The sequence below is a fragment of the Tenrec ecaudatus genome, chromosome 5, assembly GCF_050624435.1.
Source record: "Tenrec ecaudatus isolate mTenEca1 chromosome 5, mTenEca1.hap1, whole genome shotgun sequence".
NCBI classification, from domain to species: domain Eukaryota; kingdom Metazoa; phylum Chordata; class Mammalia; order Afrosoricida; family Tenrecidae; genus Tenrec; species Tenrec ecaudatus.
Window position 1 is genome coordinate 3,059,627 of NC_134534.1, and position 18,408 is coordinate 3,078,034.

Sequence of the window (18,408 nt, forward strand, 5' to 3'; positions counted from 1 at the left end):
GGGTGTGGGTGTAAGAGAGTGTGATTATCCGAGGGACAGGGTCAGTGTGAGCGGGTGTGGGTGTAAGAGAGTGTGAGTATCAGAGGGACAGGGTCAGTGTGAGTGAGTGTGGGTGTAAGAGAGTGTGAGTATCATAGGGACAGGGTCAGTGTGAGTGGGTGTGGGTGTAAGAGAGTGTGAGTATCATAGGGACAGGGTCAGTGTGAGTGAGTGTGGGTGTAAGAGAGTGTGATTATCCGAGGGACAGGGTCAGTGTGAGCGGGTGTGGGTGTAAGAGAGTGTACGAGTATCACAGGGACAGGGTCAGTGTGAGTGGGTGTGGGTGTAAGAGAGTGTACGAGTATCAGAGGGACAGGGTCAGTGTGAGTGAGTGTGGGTGTAAGAGTGTACGAGTATCATAGGGACAGGGTCAGTGTGAGTGAGTGTGGGTGTAAGAGAGTGTGAGTATCAGAGGGACAGGGTCAGTGTGAGCGGGTGTGGGTGTAAGAGTGTACGAGTATCACAGGGACAGGATCAGTGTGAGCAGGTGTGGGTGTAAGAGAGTGTGAGTATCAGAGGGACAGTGTCAGTGTGAGTGGGTGTGGGTGTAAGGGTGTACGAATATCAGAGGGACAGGGTCAGTGTGAGCTGGTGTGGGTGTAAGAGTGTACGAGTATCAGAGGGACAGGGTCAGTGTGAGCGGGTGTGGGTGTAAGAGTGTACGAGTATCATAGGGACAGGGTCAGTGTGAGCGGGTGTGGGTGTAAGAGTGTACGAGTATCCGAGGGACAGTGTCAGTGTGAGCGGGTGTGGGTGTAAGAGTGTACGAGTATCACAGGGACAGGGTCAGTGTGAGTGGGTGTGGGTGTAAGAGAGTGTGAGTATCCGAGGGACAGGGTCAGTGTGAGTGAGTGTGGGTGTAAGAGAGTGTAAGTATCAGAGGGACAGGGTCAGTGTGAGCGGGTGTGGGTGTAAGGGTGTACGAATATCAGAGGGACAGTGTCAGTGTGAGTGGGTGTGGGTATAAGAGAGTGTGAGTATCAGAGGGACAGGGTCAGTGTGAGCGGGTGTGGGTGTAAGAGAGTGTGAGTATCAGAGGGACAGGGTCAGTGTGAGCGGGTGTGGGTGTAAGACAGTGTGAATTTCAGAGGGACAGTGTCAGTGTGAGCGGGTGTGGGTGTAAGAGAGTGTGAGTTTCAGAGGGACAGTGTCAGTGTGAGCGGGTTTGGGTGTAAGAGAGTGTGAGTATCAGGGACAGTGTCAGTTTGAGCAGGTGTGGGTGTAAGAGTGTGAGTATCCGAGGGACAGTGTCAGTGTAAGCGGGTGTGGGTGTAAAAGTGTACGAGTATCAGAGGGACAGGATCAGTGCGAGCGGGTGTGGGTGTAAGGGTGTATGAGTATCCGAGGGACAGCGTCCGCGTGAGCAGAGTGAGTGCGTATGTCGGTGCGTGTGCCTCAGGGACGTGGAGGAGACTGCACATCAGATGTTTAAGCGTGGAGCTGTCACCATTGTCACCACACCTCCTAGAGCTCCTTTGAAACTGTCATTTAAATCCTGTGTTCTGTCAACCTGGAGCAGGGAGCCTGTCCTACCTGCTCAGCACCTCACCTAAGGGCCCTCTGGAAGTTCCCCCCCCCCCCCGAGTGTCCCCACGCTGGAGCTGGGCCTGCAGTCAGCTTCATTTTTGCCGCACCTGGTCTCCCGGGATGGCCTGTGGTTCCCTGCCCACAATGGGCACTGGCTGTCATGGCCCGGAGCTGGGCACAGCGTGGGCACTCACCATGAGGGGTGGGCCTCACACCCACTCTTGCAAATGACCAAGGAGGCTCAGGGAGTCAAGACTGCCTACGGCCCTGCCACCGGGTGGCCCTGGAGCCCAGGGCTGCCTGGTGTCGGCTGCCCTTCTCCCGACACGTACGGCAGTGCAGGCCCTGCCGGGGAGGCAGCACCCGCGTGTCCCGGCCCGGGAGATGAGCATAGCCGGGTGAAGCAGTGAGAGCCCCTAAGACAGCAGGCAGCGAGGCCTCTAATTCTCCAGGAAATTGAGATGTGATCATTACGGTGCTCTTTGGCTTCATCATCAAGCCATTAAAATTAAATTTCACCACAGCCCTCCCTTCGCATGAACCCCTTTATGATTAATGTCAGGGCGGCAGGGGCTCGCCTCGGGCTCTCCCCACCCTTGCCAGTGCCTGCTCCTGCACAGTCATGCGTTGCCCGCTGCCCACGTCCCCCTGCCCTCAGCTCCTGTTCCCAGGCGCTCATGGCCGGGCAGCAAGGCTCGGGTGCCAGGCCGCCCTGTCATCCTCCAAGTGGATCTTCTCCTTCAGTCACACCCAGGGCCTGCCCACCCCCTCGACCTCTCTCCTCCATTTAGTTCATTCAGATACCCCCAGGGAGGGTCCTGTGGGCCACCCAAGGGCACTGCCAGTTGGACCTCACCTCATTTCTCAGCCCAGGGGGCTGCCCAGACTCATCTCAGGGCCAAGCCCAGCCTGGGCCTGGTCACCCTCCTGCGGGCCCCAACATCCTGGAGGATCCTGGGCTTTCCATGGGCCTCCGCCGTCACGCTCTTGGAGACAAAGATTGCAGGGCCAAGGAGGCATGGGGTGGAGGGGGAAACTGAGGCTCACGCTCAGCCAGCTGCTCATCCATGGGCACCTGTGAGAGCAGTCTCCTCCTCACAACCCCAGTCAGCAGTCTCTGAGGAGGGCCCACCCCAGGTCACAGCACTTCCTGTCACCTTGCAGGCGTGTGAAAGGGGGCTGGGCAGTGAATCAGGAAGAGTTGCCCTGTCGGAAGGGCAGTGCTGGCCAGGATGACGGAAAGCCCCGTGGGTGGGCTGCCCTGAGAACGGAGCAGCCCGCCCTGGAAGAAGTGCGGTCAGAGGGAGGGTTCCTTGAAGGCGAGGGTGGCAGCACTTGGCCTCGCGTCCTCTGGCCATGCTGTCCGGAGGTGGACAGACACAGTGGCTGTACTCAGGGGCTCAGACACAGGAACACGTGTGAGGTTGGCGCAGGGCGGGGCGGTGCCCACCAGGTCTCCCTCTGGGGTCAGAACCGACTCAACAGCGCCTGACCCAGCAGCAAAGTCGTCCTCCTGGAGAGCCAGGTGACCCCGAAGCCGGCCCTTGGGGGTTCATGTTCCGGGAGGAGCTGGGGAGCGGTCAGCTGAGGGCCATCTGAGGAGAGGGGCCTGGTGCTCAGGAAGCAGCTGGCGCAGCAATGGGAAATGGGCTCACACTTCTGAGCAGGAAGAACCAGAGCGTGGAGTTTCCTTCCTCAGCCTTCTTCCCCTTGGCCGGCTGTGATGGGGGCTTCACCTCTGCTGCCGTGTGTGTGGGGCTGTTGGGGCGCTGTGTCTGGGGTGTCCCAGCCATGCCCCAGCTTCTCATCTGGGTCTGGGCGAGCCATGGGGCCTCGGCGGTTCCTTGGGACAGGGCAGTCACCACGTGTCACCAGCCCATTCACAAATGACTGTTGTACCTCAGAACACACAGCAGATCCCCAAATGGCAAAAATAACCCCAAATACCCAGAACCAACGAATCTCCAGTGCCTGGGGAGTAGCCGCACCGTCCCCTCGTCCCCACAGCAATCCCACATTAGGCGGGGCCCATGGGGACCCAGCTTACCAGGAGGAGGCAGCAGGCCACAGTGCCAGGCCAGGATTTTCTTTTCTGTGTGTGTTTGGGGGTTGGGAGAGGCAGGGAGGACAACATCAGGTCAGAGTTTACTCCCTAACGCCATGCCCAGTCATGCTTGACCACAGACATGCCAGTGACCTGGGGCCTGGACAGTTCTGCCTGAGACTGGACTCTGGTCACTGAAGCCCAGTCAGACTGAGCGGCGTCCACCTCCCCAGGATGGGCGTAGGGGCTCCAGGAATCGCTGCCCACCTGGGAGAGGGCAGTGGGGCTCCTCTTATCCGGTGGGCAGGGAATAGCCCAGCACCTCCAGTTCTCCAGCAGGGCCGTGCCCAGGTCCACAGCCACCGAAGGCTCACTGATCGCCTGCCTCTTGGCTTGGGGGCCTTGGGGTGGGGACCGGACACCATGTCCCCTGTGGCTGGCTGACTTTGTGTCCTTGAGATGTTATTAGGTGCACATGAAAGGTGACCCCACAGCAGAGGGGCCACCTGACCACCTCACTCAGTGTCTATGATGAGCAAGTCCCAGCCCACCCTTTTTCCCCCTCCACCTCCCCGGAGGGGTCCCCTTGGAAATTGCTGTATGATTTCTCTCTCTCTCTCTCTCTCTCTCTCTCTCTCTCTCTCTCTCTCTCTCTCTCTCTCTCTCTCTCTCTCTCTCTCTCTCTCTCACACACACACACACACACACACACACACACACACACACACACACACACATCTCAACACCCAGCCCGGAGCCCGGCGTTACAAAGCAATGCCACACGCATGCGGAGTAGTCGCTTAGACCACGCGTGGCAGGCCGGCCGGTTTCCAGCAGCTCTGCCGGGCTGTGGGTCTTTCGGGTGTCCTGGAAGGTGAGATTGCACACATGCACTTGGCGGGAGCCCGTTTTGAAAGGCATAAAACCGGCTGGCTGGCCAGGGTGTTTGCAGCAGAACCAGCACCAGGCTCACGGGCAGACCCTCTGAGACCTAGCCAGGGTGGGAAAGTGACAGGGCAGCACCCCAGCTGCTGAGTGACCAGCTGCTCGCCCGTCTCCTAGATGACAGATTCGGAAGGCGCAGCAACCACCTGTGCCGCTCTGAATGGACGTCACCCTCCGCAGGCCTGGCAACTGTCCAGTTACCACGCCTCCCCTGAGCCCCCTTCCCAGGGTGCTTGCGTCTCAGGCCAGCACACCCACTTTCTGCAGATTCCAGTCCATCCTGGTCTCGCAGCGGCGCTGTGACTGAATCACCATGAAGCCCCGGATCCCGCTCAGCGGTTCTCACAAGAACTCAGGGCTCGCTCAAGTCAGAACCCTCGTTACCCACAGATCACCCTGCCCAGTCACCGAGCAAAGCAGGCTCAGGTGCCACCAGGGGCTCTGCCAGCTACACCCCCCCCCATGCCTCTCTTTTTATTAAATTAGCCATTGGGTATGGAGACCATATGTCCCTTTGGAAAAGGACTCCCCAGAAGGTTGTGGCCTGCCACCGAAAGGGTGTGGCTTGTCACCAGAAGTGTGTGACTTGCCACCAGAAGGCACTGACTGCCACCAGAAGAGTATGACCTGCCGCTAGAAGGGTGTGACTTGTCACCAGAAGGGTGTGACCTGCTAACACTCCTATCACACAGACCAGTGCAGCTTCAGGGCCACATGGAGAAGCAAGTCACGCGACGTTGGTGGCTGCCCCAAGCAGCGCAGAACTCTCCAGCCTGCACTGTCGTCTGGAAGGGGGAAATGGCATCATGCAGAAGTCAGACAAGTGACCGTGGCCAGAATGGGCCACAGAGACACAGAGCGAGTGCTCTTGGGAAGATGGCCTCGCCCACAGACAATGGCCGCCAGCCTCTCTCTGGTCACCAATATAGCATCTGCAGAGCCAGTAACCAGAAGCCCAGTGGGACAGGGTGTGCCCACGCTACTGCACTGTGCACTCACCAGGACCAGCATGCCTGTGTCACAACCCCGAATTTTCCTGGCTCAGCTCTGTTCCCCATGAGCCCAGCAGGTGGGCTGAGCACCCAGTTTCATCCTTGGCAACTCGGAGAATGGCAGGAGCCCCTGCATTATGGAGCTCACAGCACACAAGACAGCAGCGGTTGCCTGTGCCAGGTCTCCGTGTCTGTGAGGTTGGAGACAGGGCAGGTGTGGGCATGAACCTGTGTGAGGTTGGAGACGGGACAAGTGTGGGCATGAACCTATGCAAGGTTGGAAACTGGGCAGGTGTGGGCATGAACCTGTGTGAGGTTGGAGACAGGACAGGTGTGGGCATGAACCTGTGTGAGGTTGGAGAAGGGGCAGGTGTGGGCATGAACCTGTGTGAGGTTGGAGAAGGGGCAGGTGTGGACATGAACCTGTGTGAGGTTGGAAACTGGGCAGGTGTGGGCATGAACCTGTGTGAGGTTGGAGAAGGGGCAGGTGTGGGCATGAACCTGTGCAAGGTTGGAAACTGGGCAGGTGTGGGCATGAACCTGTGTGAGGTTGGAGAAGGGGCAGGTGTGGGCATGAACCTGTGTGAGGTTGGAGACAGGGCAGGTGTGGACCTGAACCTGTGTGAGGTTGGAGAAGGGGCAGGTGTGGACATGAACCTGTGTGAGGTTGGAAACTGGGCAGGTGTGGGCATGAACCTGTGTGAGGTTGGAGATGGGGCAGGTGTGGGCATGAACCTGTGTGAGGTTGGAGACGGGGCAGGTGTGGACATGAACCTGTGTGAGGTCTCCATGTCTGTGAGGTTGGAGATGGGGCAGGTGCAGCAGTGGGTCTGTCACTGTCAGCTGATGCAGGCAGGTGGTGCTCAGCAGGCTGAGAGACTCCGGAGAGGCGTCAGGAGCTTGGTGCTGGGACTGGATGACTGCTGGGCCTGTGGAGAGGGATACACGCTCAGGGTGGGTGGTGGGTGGCTGTCTTTGTTCCGGGCACCATCGTCTCAGACTCTGCAGCTGGAGAGTCCTGGCTCCTGTGCAGCGTGCCCTTCTCTTGGTTTCTGTGTATAGAGTGAACACTAGGAGCCCCGAGGGCCCGGGGGGGGGGCGTTGCACGATGGGCTGCTGACCACAGGCCAGCAGTTCGAGCCCACTAGCCGCTCTGTGGGAGAAAGAGGATGCTGTCTGCTACAATAAACACGCCCAGCCTCAGAACCCACGGGTGGTGCTATCTGCCCACAGTAATGTGCGGGCACGGCCGGCCCCACAGCTGCTGCTGGGAAGGTTGGTGGTGCAGATCGAGCCCAAGGGTACTGTGAAACAAAGTGCTGGCAGCACGTCTCCCAGAGACCAGTCTGGAACACCCAACAGGGCCAGTTCAAGCCCAGCGCTGCTCCTCGGGAGAAAGACGTGGCAACCCACTTCCCCAAGGAACGACAGCCCGTGGGCCTGCTCAGTGACTGTGCTGCACGCACTCACGGAGCGCAAGTCCCGAAGTTGTTAACACAATGAGTCCCGAGGGATTTCAGGGAGCCTCCTCCAAGTCGGGGTCCTGAGCCCCGAGTCCTGTCTCCGTGCAGGGAGAAGGCTGCTTGGCGTTGGCCACTGGGTCCTGTCCTGTGCTCCGCGCCCATGTCTGTGTATCGCCCCCACCGGCCCCATTTCATTTCCTTGTGTCCGGCGCAGTGGCGCCTGCACAACATGGAACGTGAAGTGAAGATGACCAAGGTGATAATGCTGACTAGAACCGAACGTGATAGAACGCTTGGATTAAAAAAGAAAAAAAGAATCAGCACGTTATTGCTTGGCTTCTCCCCTGCCTCTCGGCCACTGGCCTGTTTCTCCCGAAGGTGGCCAGGAGGGTGTCCCGCAAGCTGCGCCAACTCGGGAGACGGCAAGCTGGAATGGTGCCCTGGGGTGGGGGCTGCAGCAGAGCCTCAGAGATGCCCCCGGGGGCAGGCTGGGGAGGCTGTAGGTCAGCCCAGACCCCTAGCAGATGCGCAGCCATGCGGTCCAGCCACCATTGTATTTTCCTGGGCTGCCCAAGCCCAAACCAGCAGACCTGCCTTGGAAGAAGAACAGCCAGATGCTCCTTAGGAGCCAGGGGGGAGAGGCTCCTCACGCACCTCGTCCCTCGATAAGGACATCATGCTCCGTAGAGTAGAGTGTCAGAGAGAGAGAGGAGGCCCCCGACGAGATCGCCTGACACAGTGGCTGCAAGAACGGGCTCAAACGTGGGGGCGTTTGTTGTGCCTGGGTCACAACGGGTCAGAACAACAGCGATAACACCAGAGAGGGCCAGGAAGGAGAGGAAGGCCCTCCACGCACGCACGAGACAGACTGACACCGTGGCTGCAGCCATGGGCTCAAACGTGCCATGTGAGGACGGCGCAGGACCGGGCAGTGTTGGGTTCTGTTGTGCACAGGGTCGCTGGGGGTCAGAACCAAGTGAACAGCAGGCCCAGATACAGCCCATCTCTTCCTCTGAGTCTATTCCAGCCTGCAGCCACCCTCTGTGGGGTTCTGGAGCTGTCAGTCTTTCCGGAGCAGACAGCCTCAGCTTTCTCCCAATGAGTGGCTGCTGGACTTGAACCGGCCCTGTCGGGTGTTCTGGGGCTGGTCTCTGGGAGGCACCTTGGGACTCCATGTGAACCACCTGCCTTCTGAGTAGTAACCGTGGGGCTGGCTGTGTCTTCCCCGTGACGGTCACTCTGTCCTCCGTGCCCCTCTCATCTTGGAATTCGGGTTTTGGATGTTGTCTGGCCAGTACAAAGGCACGGTGAGAGGCCAGGCCGCTCTTGTCGGTCAGGAAGAGACCTTTAGGGGAGGGGCAGAGCCTGTAGAGTTGGGGTATTCTAGAGGAGGGGCAGAGGCTGTAGGTTTGGGGTAACCCCTAGGGGAGGGACAGAGGCTGTAGGGTGGGGGTAGCCCCACGTGGAGGCTGACACAGTCTGGAGGGGAGCTGGATTCCCACTGTCCCTGTTTGAGGCTGTCCCGCGCCTGCTCTGGGTGCCCCGTTACACTTGAGGAATGCCCCGTGAAGAAGGGACAGTGGGGAGTAGAGAGAGCCTTGTCTTTCTACCAAGGAACGGCTGGTAGTTTCGAACTTCCAACCTTGGGGTGAGCAACCCGGCGGGAAGCAGCGTGGTTGCTAGGTGTTGTCCAGTCCACCCGGACTCTTGGTGACCCTGTAGGACAGAGTGAAGCTGCCCCACAGGGTTTCCAAGCCTGCCATCCCTGGAAGCCAACCGCCAGATCTTTCTTCCACTGAGTTGCTGGTACTCAGCCCCCCCTCCCCCCCGCCAATCCCCACGGTTGGGGAAAGGCTCCTGGATTTGTGTGCGCACGTGTGCAGAGCACGCTATACCACCACATGTGCAGAAACAGGTGGGGGCTTGGCACATGGACCCACAACACTCCTTGTCGCAGCAGTGGGTGTGGAATGGCCTGACTCTGGGGTCCAGCTCACTTCCCAGGGGCTGCCTTTCTCTAAGGGGACTCTGCTTCCTAGGGCCAGGTGTCCTTGGCATTGCCCATGCAGCCCCTGCCTTGGGGGCCTACACTGTGCCTGGGCTTCCCCCTGTATCTGGGCCAGGCTCCCTCAGCCCCTCCCCTCTGTGGCTGCTCCCCAGGAGCTGTTTTGGGGTGTCTCTCTACTGATGAGCTTGACGAGGGCCTCAGTAGCTGTGGGGTATGCCGTAGACAGTGGCCGCTGCTTCCCCACTGCCCCCACCCAAGAGGTGGGTGTCCAGATGGAGGAAAAAGTCAACACCTTGGACGACTGAGGGAGCCTTCCCCGATGCAGCCTTGTCTCCTCCCCAGTCTGCCCACCAGGTCCTCCAGCACACGGGGCAGGCGGGATGCTGCTCCCAGGGGAAGCTTGCTCACGTGCCTGCCCCTCACCTCAGACAGGGCCCTGGAACAGCATCCATTGCAAGGCCCCCATGGGGATGACATCCTTTAGGGCCTGATCATTGACTGTGACCATGGGCGTCAGGCACCTACACAGAGGCCTGGCTTCAACCCTTACCCTCTCTGGCATACCTATCCCTGTGGCCTTGGGCTAGTGGCCTGATTGTGACCACTGTTGTCAGCCCTAGGGGTTGTGACTGTGGGGGGCCTGTTGTTCAGGACCCCTGGGAGCACAAGTGGTCACAAGTTCAGGGACTAGTCACCATGTTGGCAGCTGGATCATGCCCAGGGGCACTGTGGGAGGCTGGCCCTTGGAAGTCCCTGGGAGCAAGACCATTCTGCACACAGACAGGGTGCCCCACAGCGGCACAGATGCCCTCCAGCCTGGCATCAAGGAGGTGAAGGCTGGACAGCAAGGTGCGTATCGCCTGGGCAGCCCAGGGACAGGACTTCCTGGAGTTCCGGGCCTGTGTCTGGAGCGGGTGCAGCTCGGGCATATTGGGCCTCGCAGGACAGGAGAGCACCAGCTGTCTGCCACTGTCATGATCACCGGGCCTCACGGCTGCCTCCTCCTTAGATGTAGGCAGGAGTCTGCAGGGAGCATCTCCAGTCCTGTCCTGTCCCCTTTGGGAAGGATGGACCCAGGTGGCTGGCCCTGCCTGTCCCCTGGAGGATGAGCGGGGACTCTGTCGGGCCAACAGACCTCTGTCTGGCAGACGCCCCACATACCTTTAGAATACCAGCCTCCGCATTGTCACTTGTCCCGGATGAAAGTTCAGTTTAATTATACGCAGCTAGTCCTTTTCAATCCAGCGCCTCGATTTGTATTTAAATGCCATCGGGCCGACTTTCGAGGGGAGCTGCTCAGAGAGGATCAGATTGAGCTGGTATTTTAAAAACCCCATTCTCTTTCTGTTGTCCCCCCCCCCCGCCTTTTCCCACAGAGCCTCCGAAAAAAATCACAGCACCTATTTTTAGTGCCAACTCTTTGACAGTTATTGTCACATTTGGCCATAAAATTAAACATGAAAATTGGCATTCCATAATAGTATTAATTTTATTAACGCCGACTCGCCAAAGAGGAACAGAATCCAGGAGTGGTGGGTGTGGGGGTGGGTGTGGGGGACCTGACGGAGCAGCTCTGAGAACCCGGGACTGAGAATCAGATGAGGGGAGGGAAAGCTCGCACACTCCGCGGCCTTGTTGGCGGGGAGGGGGGGAACTGGGGGAGGGAGCCGACCGTGACAGCTGCTGCCATCTCTAGGGCTGAGCACCAGGGTTGGGGGGGTGTCTTTGGAACTCCCCCTGCCCCCCGCCCTGTCTAGTGAGTGCTCACCAGGCCTTGCTATACGGGTGAGCTGTCCCTAGCAGTCAATGAGCAAAGTCAACCAGAGGGCTTCTCAAGTTGGGAGCCTGGTGGCCACTGAGTCCCAGGCTGCCTCGGACAAAAGATATGCGTCCTCGCCAGGCACTGGGTGGACCAATGCTTTCTTCACAGAGGGCGGGGCAGTGCCAGGCCAGCTTCTGGTGGGGGTGGGGTGGGATAGCCACTGACCTCCCACAGCCGTGGCCCTGACCCATGGCATGCCTCAAGCGAGAGAGCTCACTGCCTGGTCAAGGGGCAGCTGGAGACTGGGACTTCCCAGGAGCCACGTGGAACCCTTGCATGCCACAGAGGCAGGGGCAGTCCCTGGGTGTACAGAACGGGGCTGGCATCTGGCTGGGAAGGGGGTTGGCGGAGAGCCCGTTCTAGGTCTATAGCCTCTGCTTAGGCGGTCCGGGTGGGAGGAATCAGGCCGGTTGGCCCCCCCATCAGGGAGGGGCCGTAACATGGCGAGGGGCTCTCACGGTCACAGGAGGAAATGGCCCAGTTCCTTACAGTCCAGGCTGGTCCTCCCTAGCAGACAGGACAGCCCAGGTGGCAGCAGTGCCTGAGTGTGGCCCCACCCCCCTCCAGCTGCAAACCTTGGCTCCTGCCCCCTCCCTCTGGGCTTCTCTGAAAGGTGCCCGGTCCCTTGGGGTCACCAGGCAGGACAGTTAAATTAGCGTGCTCAGTGAAACTCAAGCCCCATGCCGGCCTCCTCTGTGGGCACAGCTCAAGTCAGCTTCGGTCACCTTTGAGGCAGAGGGATGACATGGGATTTTGCTGGTCATCAGGGAGCCCTGGTGGCACAGTGGGTGGGGTGTTGGCTGCTCCCCGGGAGAAAGCTGAGGCTGTGTGCCCCAGTAATGGTGAGTCTTGGGCCCCTGCATGCCAGAATCAGCCCCTGGCCTGGGTAGGTCCCACAGCCGGGAAGAAAGAGGAAGAGTGTGTGAGTCCTCAGAGCAGTGCCAGGCTCCGGGTTCCCAGCACTGCCAGTGGACACACCACTGCCAGTGGACACACAGGTCTGTGACACCAACGACTAAGGACTGGCCATCACCAGTGGGCAAGAGGCTGGGAGGGCCTCCCGCACAGGAGGGGGCCTTCCTGTGTCAGGCCCCCAAGTTCGCTCCCATGCCAGTAATACTATGCTAGGGACAGAAGTGTGAGCGGAAAGGTGTTTGCCACGCCCTTTTAAAAGTTACTTGTTATTGTTGTCGATGGGAAAGCTCTGAGAATCCAAGATCTGGGAGGTCATCAGCGCAGCTGGGCGTCTGCTTCCTGCTCTCTCCTTACTCTCTTGTAAGATGTGCGCTCACCCCAGGGAACCCCTCACCCCCACCCCTTATAGGTGAGGCTTGTGAGCTGGGAAAGGGGCAGATCTGCTGATCCCATCAGAGAGGAATGATGACATCGCCATGTAACTGCCAAGATGGCAGTTTTGTTTGCTGGGGTGGGGGGTGGGGGGTGAGAGGGACACGATCCGACCCCTCGCACATCCTCAGGACAGAGACTGTCGAATGAAGATCTGGCCGTGAGTGCGTGAGACCCAGCCTGCGTGTAGTTTCCACCCCGCTTTCTGCGGTAAGCTGATCTGCTTTTATGATCAAAACAGAACAGCAAATAGAGTATTTTAAAGTCCCCTGGGCACAGCATGAACCCTCCTTCTTGCTCGACCTTGGGCAGCCCAGCCCCCAATGCCTCACTTCCCACCCCCACTCCAACCCGGCTGCTGTGGATTGATTGACAGCCCACGGCTCTCCCCCCCACCCACGCCCAGACCTCCTCTTTGAACTGAGCCTTGCGCTTCTGCACCTTAAACACCAGTCTCTCGGGCTTTCTGCTTGGCGGGAGGTTCACATCCTTGAGCCTGGGCAGGGGGGCACTGGGTGCCAACCACAGCCAGTGGTTCAAGACCACCGCTCTCCCCAAGGGAGAGAGATGAGGCTGTCTGGAACCCCGTAGGGGCAGCTCTCATTGGTCCTCCAGGGTCCCTGTGAGTCAGAATGGACCCGGGGACCTGGGTTCGGGGTTTTCCAAGTCTATGGAAAAGACTAATGGTTTTACTTGCATATGTGTGTGCACATATATGTGTGCGCGTGCACGTGTGTGTATGTGTATATGTGTGTGTGTAGTGAGTGTGACCCAAATGGTGAGCGTTTCAATGGGCCCTTCTTATGGCATAGAAATGAAGCCGAGTCTCTCCTTAATTTATCAAATTCTGCTCATGCCCTGGTTTTCCTTGTGTATTTTTAGCTGTTTGTTGTGAATTGGGTGAAGGTTTGCAGGGCGAGTCCCTTCTCCCTCCAGCACCCGTGCTGCGCCTTTGGTCTTGTATCCTTGACCACCGTCCCCGGACGGCCGTCCCTCATCCCCCTTCCCCGCTGTGGTTCCAAACCCTGGTCTCTCTCCTTCCTACGCACCCCGCCGAATGATGCCCCTGTGCACGTGCTGGCCCCTTATCTCACATGGTCGGTTGCTCTGTGCCACGGTCCCCCGGTAGACCTTCTCTGAGTCACAGTGGAGCTGTGGGGGTGAGCTCAGACGCCGGCCCGAAGGGTGGCCGAAGGGCCCAGGCTTGGCGGTCCCACCCGTCTTAAGCCAACCGAGATGCCAGGTCTTTGACTTTGCAGTTTTGTTCTGCCGTTTTCCCCTGCTCCTCCTGGGACCTTTTCCTGTGACCCCTTGCAGAGTGGTCAGTGGTGATAGCCGGGTACCAGCTGGGCCTTCTGGTCTCAGAGTGGTGGCGGTCATATCCTCTTGGCCCTTTAGCCACCACTGGTGTCCTGCATCTTGGATTCCCCTCACCCCTCTTCCCTGAAGACTCAGTCTGGCCAATAGCTGCCCCTCAGCCTTGGAAGACCCCACCCACTGCTCACCCCAGCCAGGTGTAGAAAGAACCTCCTCTTTGTGGACTCTGGTGTGCCAGGTGACCCTGGTGTCCCCCTAAAACTGTGAACCTCCAGGCCCATTGACTGTTCCTCATGGTGCTTAGTTATGCATGCCATGGCTGTATACACCTGTACCTGTCAGTACACGTTGGGATATTGGGGGGAAGGGTGCAGCAGTGAACCCCATGGGTGGGTGGAAGAGGTGGGCCTCTGCCCTGCTGAAGGAGATGGTGGTGCAGCCAGGTACTGCTGCTGTGATGGACAGAGGCCTGGACACGGTGAGAAAGAGAATGTGCCTGGATTGGGATGTCAGGGCCGGCGCGCAGGCTCCTGTTCCTGCATCCACCCAGTATATCAGGGACCAACCACATGTGCCGAGTGTTGTTCCGGCCTGGGCACCATGGCAGCACCTCCAGGCGCTCGCATAGGGAAGGTAGGAAATGAACAATCCCAGCAATGACAGTTTGGGATGAATGCTGGGACCACAGGGAAGAGAGGGGTTGAGGAGAGTGCTAGCAGGGTGCGGTGGCCCAGGGAGGCCTGTGTCATGCTCCTGCCCAAAGGCTTGGTGGAGCCAGCAGTGCCCGGTGACTGGAGCAGGGCTCCCCCTCGAGCAGGCAGGGAGACCCTGGTGGGTTCTGGAATCCGTCAGACAGCTACCAGGGTGGACGCAGCAAGGCATGAAGGGAGGCATGGGGGACCCTGTGCTGCCCTGGAGACCTGCTGGGGGAGTAGGCAGCGCGTGGACTGAGCTGTGGGCCCCCGAGAGAGACTCCTTCCTCCCACGATCCTATCCTCCAAACCCCAAACCTCCCTGTCATCGAGGCAGTGCTGGGGGTGTCCAAGACCATCACTGTTGACGGGAGTAGAAAGCCCAGTCTTTCTCCGAGGAGCTGCCGGTGGTTTCAAACTGCCGACCATGTGGATCACGACCCCACATGTGACCACAACACCCCCAGGGCTCCTTCCCCTTGGGCTTTGGGCTGGTGCCCTCAATTCAGACTTCTGGCCTCCTCACCTGCAAGAAGGCACATCTGCAGTGAGAATTCTCCATGTGGGGGAGCCGAGACAGACAGGTAGGGTGCCCTCCACACAGGTGCCAGGTGAGGCACCTGTGGGAGGAGCTGTAGGGAGAGTCCACTTTTACCCCCAGAAAGGGGAGTGTGGTGGAGAGATGGCTGGCAGGTTCGTACTGGGTGATGGCTGGCGGGGAGATGACCGTGGGGTTCAGGGACCACCCAGACTGCCTGATTTTTCAAAAGAGGACCCAGAGCCCAGACGGGTTCATGTCTGAGGCCCACTGGGCTGTGCTCCCCTCGCCCTACTGCAGGATGGTGTTTCCATCTTGGGTGGACACGGTCTTCTTGAGGGCTTGAGTCTCTCTGTGCCTCCATTTCCAAACTGTGTGTCCCCCTCCCCCACCTGCCCAGCCCTGAGCAGCCCCTCCTGGGAGCCAATGATCTCACCTCGCTGGAGCAGAGCTGTGGTGAAGGACCGATGACCAGGACGCAGTACACAGTGCCCTGCCCTGCGCCACTGCCCACTGCCCACAGCCAGTTGACCAGCCCCTTGTTGTGTTTCTCCCTTCTCTTAGGATGGCCATTCAAGTGGACAAGTTCAACTTTGAGAGTCTCCCCGAGTCCCCTGGGGAGAAGGGGCAGTTTGGAAACCCCAGGCAGCTCGAGGAGGAGCGGCAGGAAGCCCGTGGGCTGGAGATCAACAGCAAGCTGGACATCCGCTGGACCATCATATCCTTGTCATGGGGCCATGGATTGACTAGAGGGCATGGGTCCATGTGCCCACGGGATGCTCGGGGCGCCATGGGGGAGGCGGGAGCCAACTGGTGGGCATCGCCTTGCCCCAGCGAACCATCCACTTGGTGGAGGACAGGCCTGGTGGAGCTGTTGCTGCCCGTGCCTGGGGGCCTGGATGTTGGTCAGGTTAGTGATGGCGCTGATGGCCGTCTCTCAGCTCTCACTTGGGAGTTGTCTGGGAAGTGGAGTCCATCAGTACCACTGACCAGGGCAGCAGGCCCACATTATTGACCTGGGCTTCCAAAGAGGCTTGGCTTCTAGTGGGCACCCAGGAATTGAGTGAGGGTGATGGGGAGACAGAGGAATGAATAAATGAGTGAGTGCATGTGTGAGTGGATGAAGGATGAAGGGTGAGTAAGTGGATGAATGGGGGAATTATTGAGTGGATGAATGGATGAGTGAGTGGATGAATAGGTGAGTGAGTGGATAAATGGGTAAATGAATAAGTGAGTAGGTGGATGAAGGATGAGTAAGTGGATGAATGGGCAAATGAGTGAATGAGTGGGTGAATGTTTGAATGAGTGGATGAATGAGTGAGTGGATGAATGGGTGATTAAGTAGATAAATGGGTAAAGGAGTGAGCGAGTAGGTGGATGAATGGGTGAGAGAGTGAGTGAGTGAGTGAGTGAGTGAGTGAGTGAGTGAATGAGTGCAGGCTCTGTCGAGAACCCAGGCCGCTGTTCCCTCATTGTTGAGCAGGACGCACAGAAACTCCCCCTCACCAGGTCCTTAGGAACAGTGAGGCCAGCTTTCTCTGCAGATTTACAGGCTGGGGCACCTGGAGGGGCCCCAGGGGTCAGGGGTGGGACTGTGCCAAGCACTGGGTGGACTCAGAGGAGGACATCACATGTGGGGCAGCTGCAGGCAGCTTTGCAGAGCGACTTTTGAAGGGGGAGGAGAAACTGGCCAGAGTGTCCACGGCTTTGATCCACCCAGGGCTACTGCAGAGTGCCGGCCTGGCCGTGGACCCCAGTAAGATCACCCCCTGAAAGCCTGTGGGGCATTTTACCTTTGCCCACAGGAGCTGGTCCAGGGGACAGGGATGGGGCTCCCCACCGGTAGCAGGGCTGAGAGCACGCTTGCTCAGAGCCAGTGCTGGTATGACTGCCCGCTGCCAGCACAGGCCTTTGTCTCTCTGAGGCTCTGCCTCTGACTGAGGCCATGGGGCTGCCCCCGGGCACTTAGGATGCTGCGCCAAGTTCTGAGGAGGCCCTCAGCCCAGGAGACATGGGTCCTGGGCCTGAGACAAAGTCCTTCTTTAAGGTCCAAGGGAATATGGGTTTGTAGGTCTACCTCTCCAAGGAAGTGACAAAATAGACACTCTACATGTAGGTAGGTCACCAAGAATGACCTCCTTGGGTACCCCGGGAGTGAAGGGAAGCTGCTCTCCACCCTCCGCCATGGAGTTCAAGGCCATGGCCACTTGTACAGCAGGAAGTGAAAACACAGGTGTCTCCACGGAGCTCAGCACAGGGCTGTCCTCCAGACTGTCCTGGTGGTTTCGAACTGCTGACATTGCTGCGGTGAACAGCCCAGCACATGACCACCAGGGCTCATCATCATGCTGCCCAAGCCAAGGGCCATCAAGTCAGCTCCAATTCCTGGTGGCCCTGTATCTGGGGCAGAGCTGCTCTGAGGGCCCTTCCAGGCTGGGCGCTTGCAGAAGCAGTGCCACCAGCCCCTGGTTTCGGTCCTCTGCATGACCTGGAGCCACCACCATTTCAGCTAGTGTCCCAGCACTTCACTGTCCCGGGATTGCCATCAGGACACCACTGGGACAGAACTGACCACCCGAATGCTCTTGATCTTTGAAAGTGAGCATCTCAAATGTGCCTCTGATGTTTTGGGGTCTTTTTGCTTCTAGCCTGTACACACACACACACACACACACACACACACACACACACACACACCTGCCCTGGGGGTGGGTGACAACCTTGTGACCTATTGTCACCTAATAATTCACACCACAAATAGGGCCAGAGACTTGCCAGGTGCCAGGGGTACTTGGCCTGCATGTTTCCTCATTAGGAGTATTTGAGGGACTTCTTCTTGTCTTGTCTGACGAGAATGTTCCACTGCTTCCAGGGTAGGAAGGTGGCACGTGGGTTCAGTGGGAGGCCAGTGGCATTAGCATGTCCCTTCTCTCCCCTCCCTACCCTGCCTGGCATCTGGTACGGGCGTCCGGCACAGCAGACACTCGCTGTTGTCAACCTCTGTTCAGACAGATGGAAAGACCAAAGATGGAACTGGCTAATAATTTTCTCATGCACTTCATTAATGTTTCCTAAATATTTAGACTTTATTAGGGAATCAATCCTGACTTGACACTCGTCCCTAGAGAGAGCGGTGGGGTCACATGTGGGGCAGGAAGCAGACATGGCGTGGTCTAAGGCAGCGGTTCTCAACCTGTGGAGCGCGACCCCTTTGGGGGTGAGTAACCCTTTCACAGGGGTCACCTGATTCATAAGAGCAGCAAAGTGGCAGCGATGAAGTAGCAGTGGAAGTAATGTTATGTGGGGTCACCCCCACACGAGTGCCGGCATCAGGAAGGTTGAGCACCACTGCTCTAGAGGAATGGATCCCTTGCTGCAGCCCTTGGACCCTTGGGGCCTCTGGGGCGGGGCTGCAGCCTCCACCCGGCAGTGCCCCCTCCCCCCCCCCCAAACTGGTCAGCACAGTGAGGTTCCGGAAACTAGGTAGTTAGGCAAGAGTGGCCAGGTCAGATCACCATGGCACAGCTGCCAAACTGCTGAGAACTGAGGCCCAGCCCGGGGGGCATGGCCCCATGGCCATCCCAGCAGATATAGCTTGCTCTCCACACCGGCACACGGCGCAGCAGACTTGAGCTGCAGCTGGACGCTAGGCTCCCCTGATGGATGTCGTCTAT

At 58.6% G+C, this 18,408-nt stretch overlaps 1 protein-coding gene across 2 annotated transcripts in view; it reads left to right on the plus strand.

Moving 5' to 3' along the window:
• Positions 1-18,408, plus strand: part of TRAPPC9 (trafficking protein particle complex subunit 9) — a 292,390-nt gene that overhangs the window by 222,662 nt on the left and 51,320 nt on the right. For both annotated transcript variants that reach the window (XM_075549225.1, XM_075549226.1), the window contains one exon: positions 15,299-15,451. In XM_075549225.1, coding sequence (XP_075405340.1) covers positions 15,299-15,451 — 153 coding nt within the window. The remainder of the gene's footprint in view (positions 1-15,298; positions 15,452-18,408) is intronic.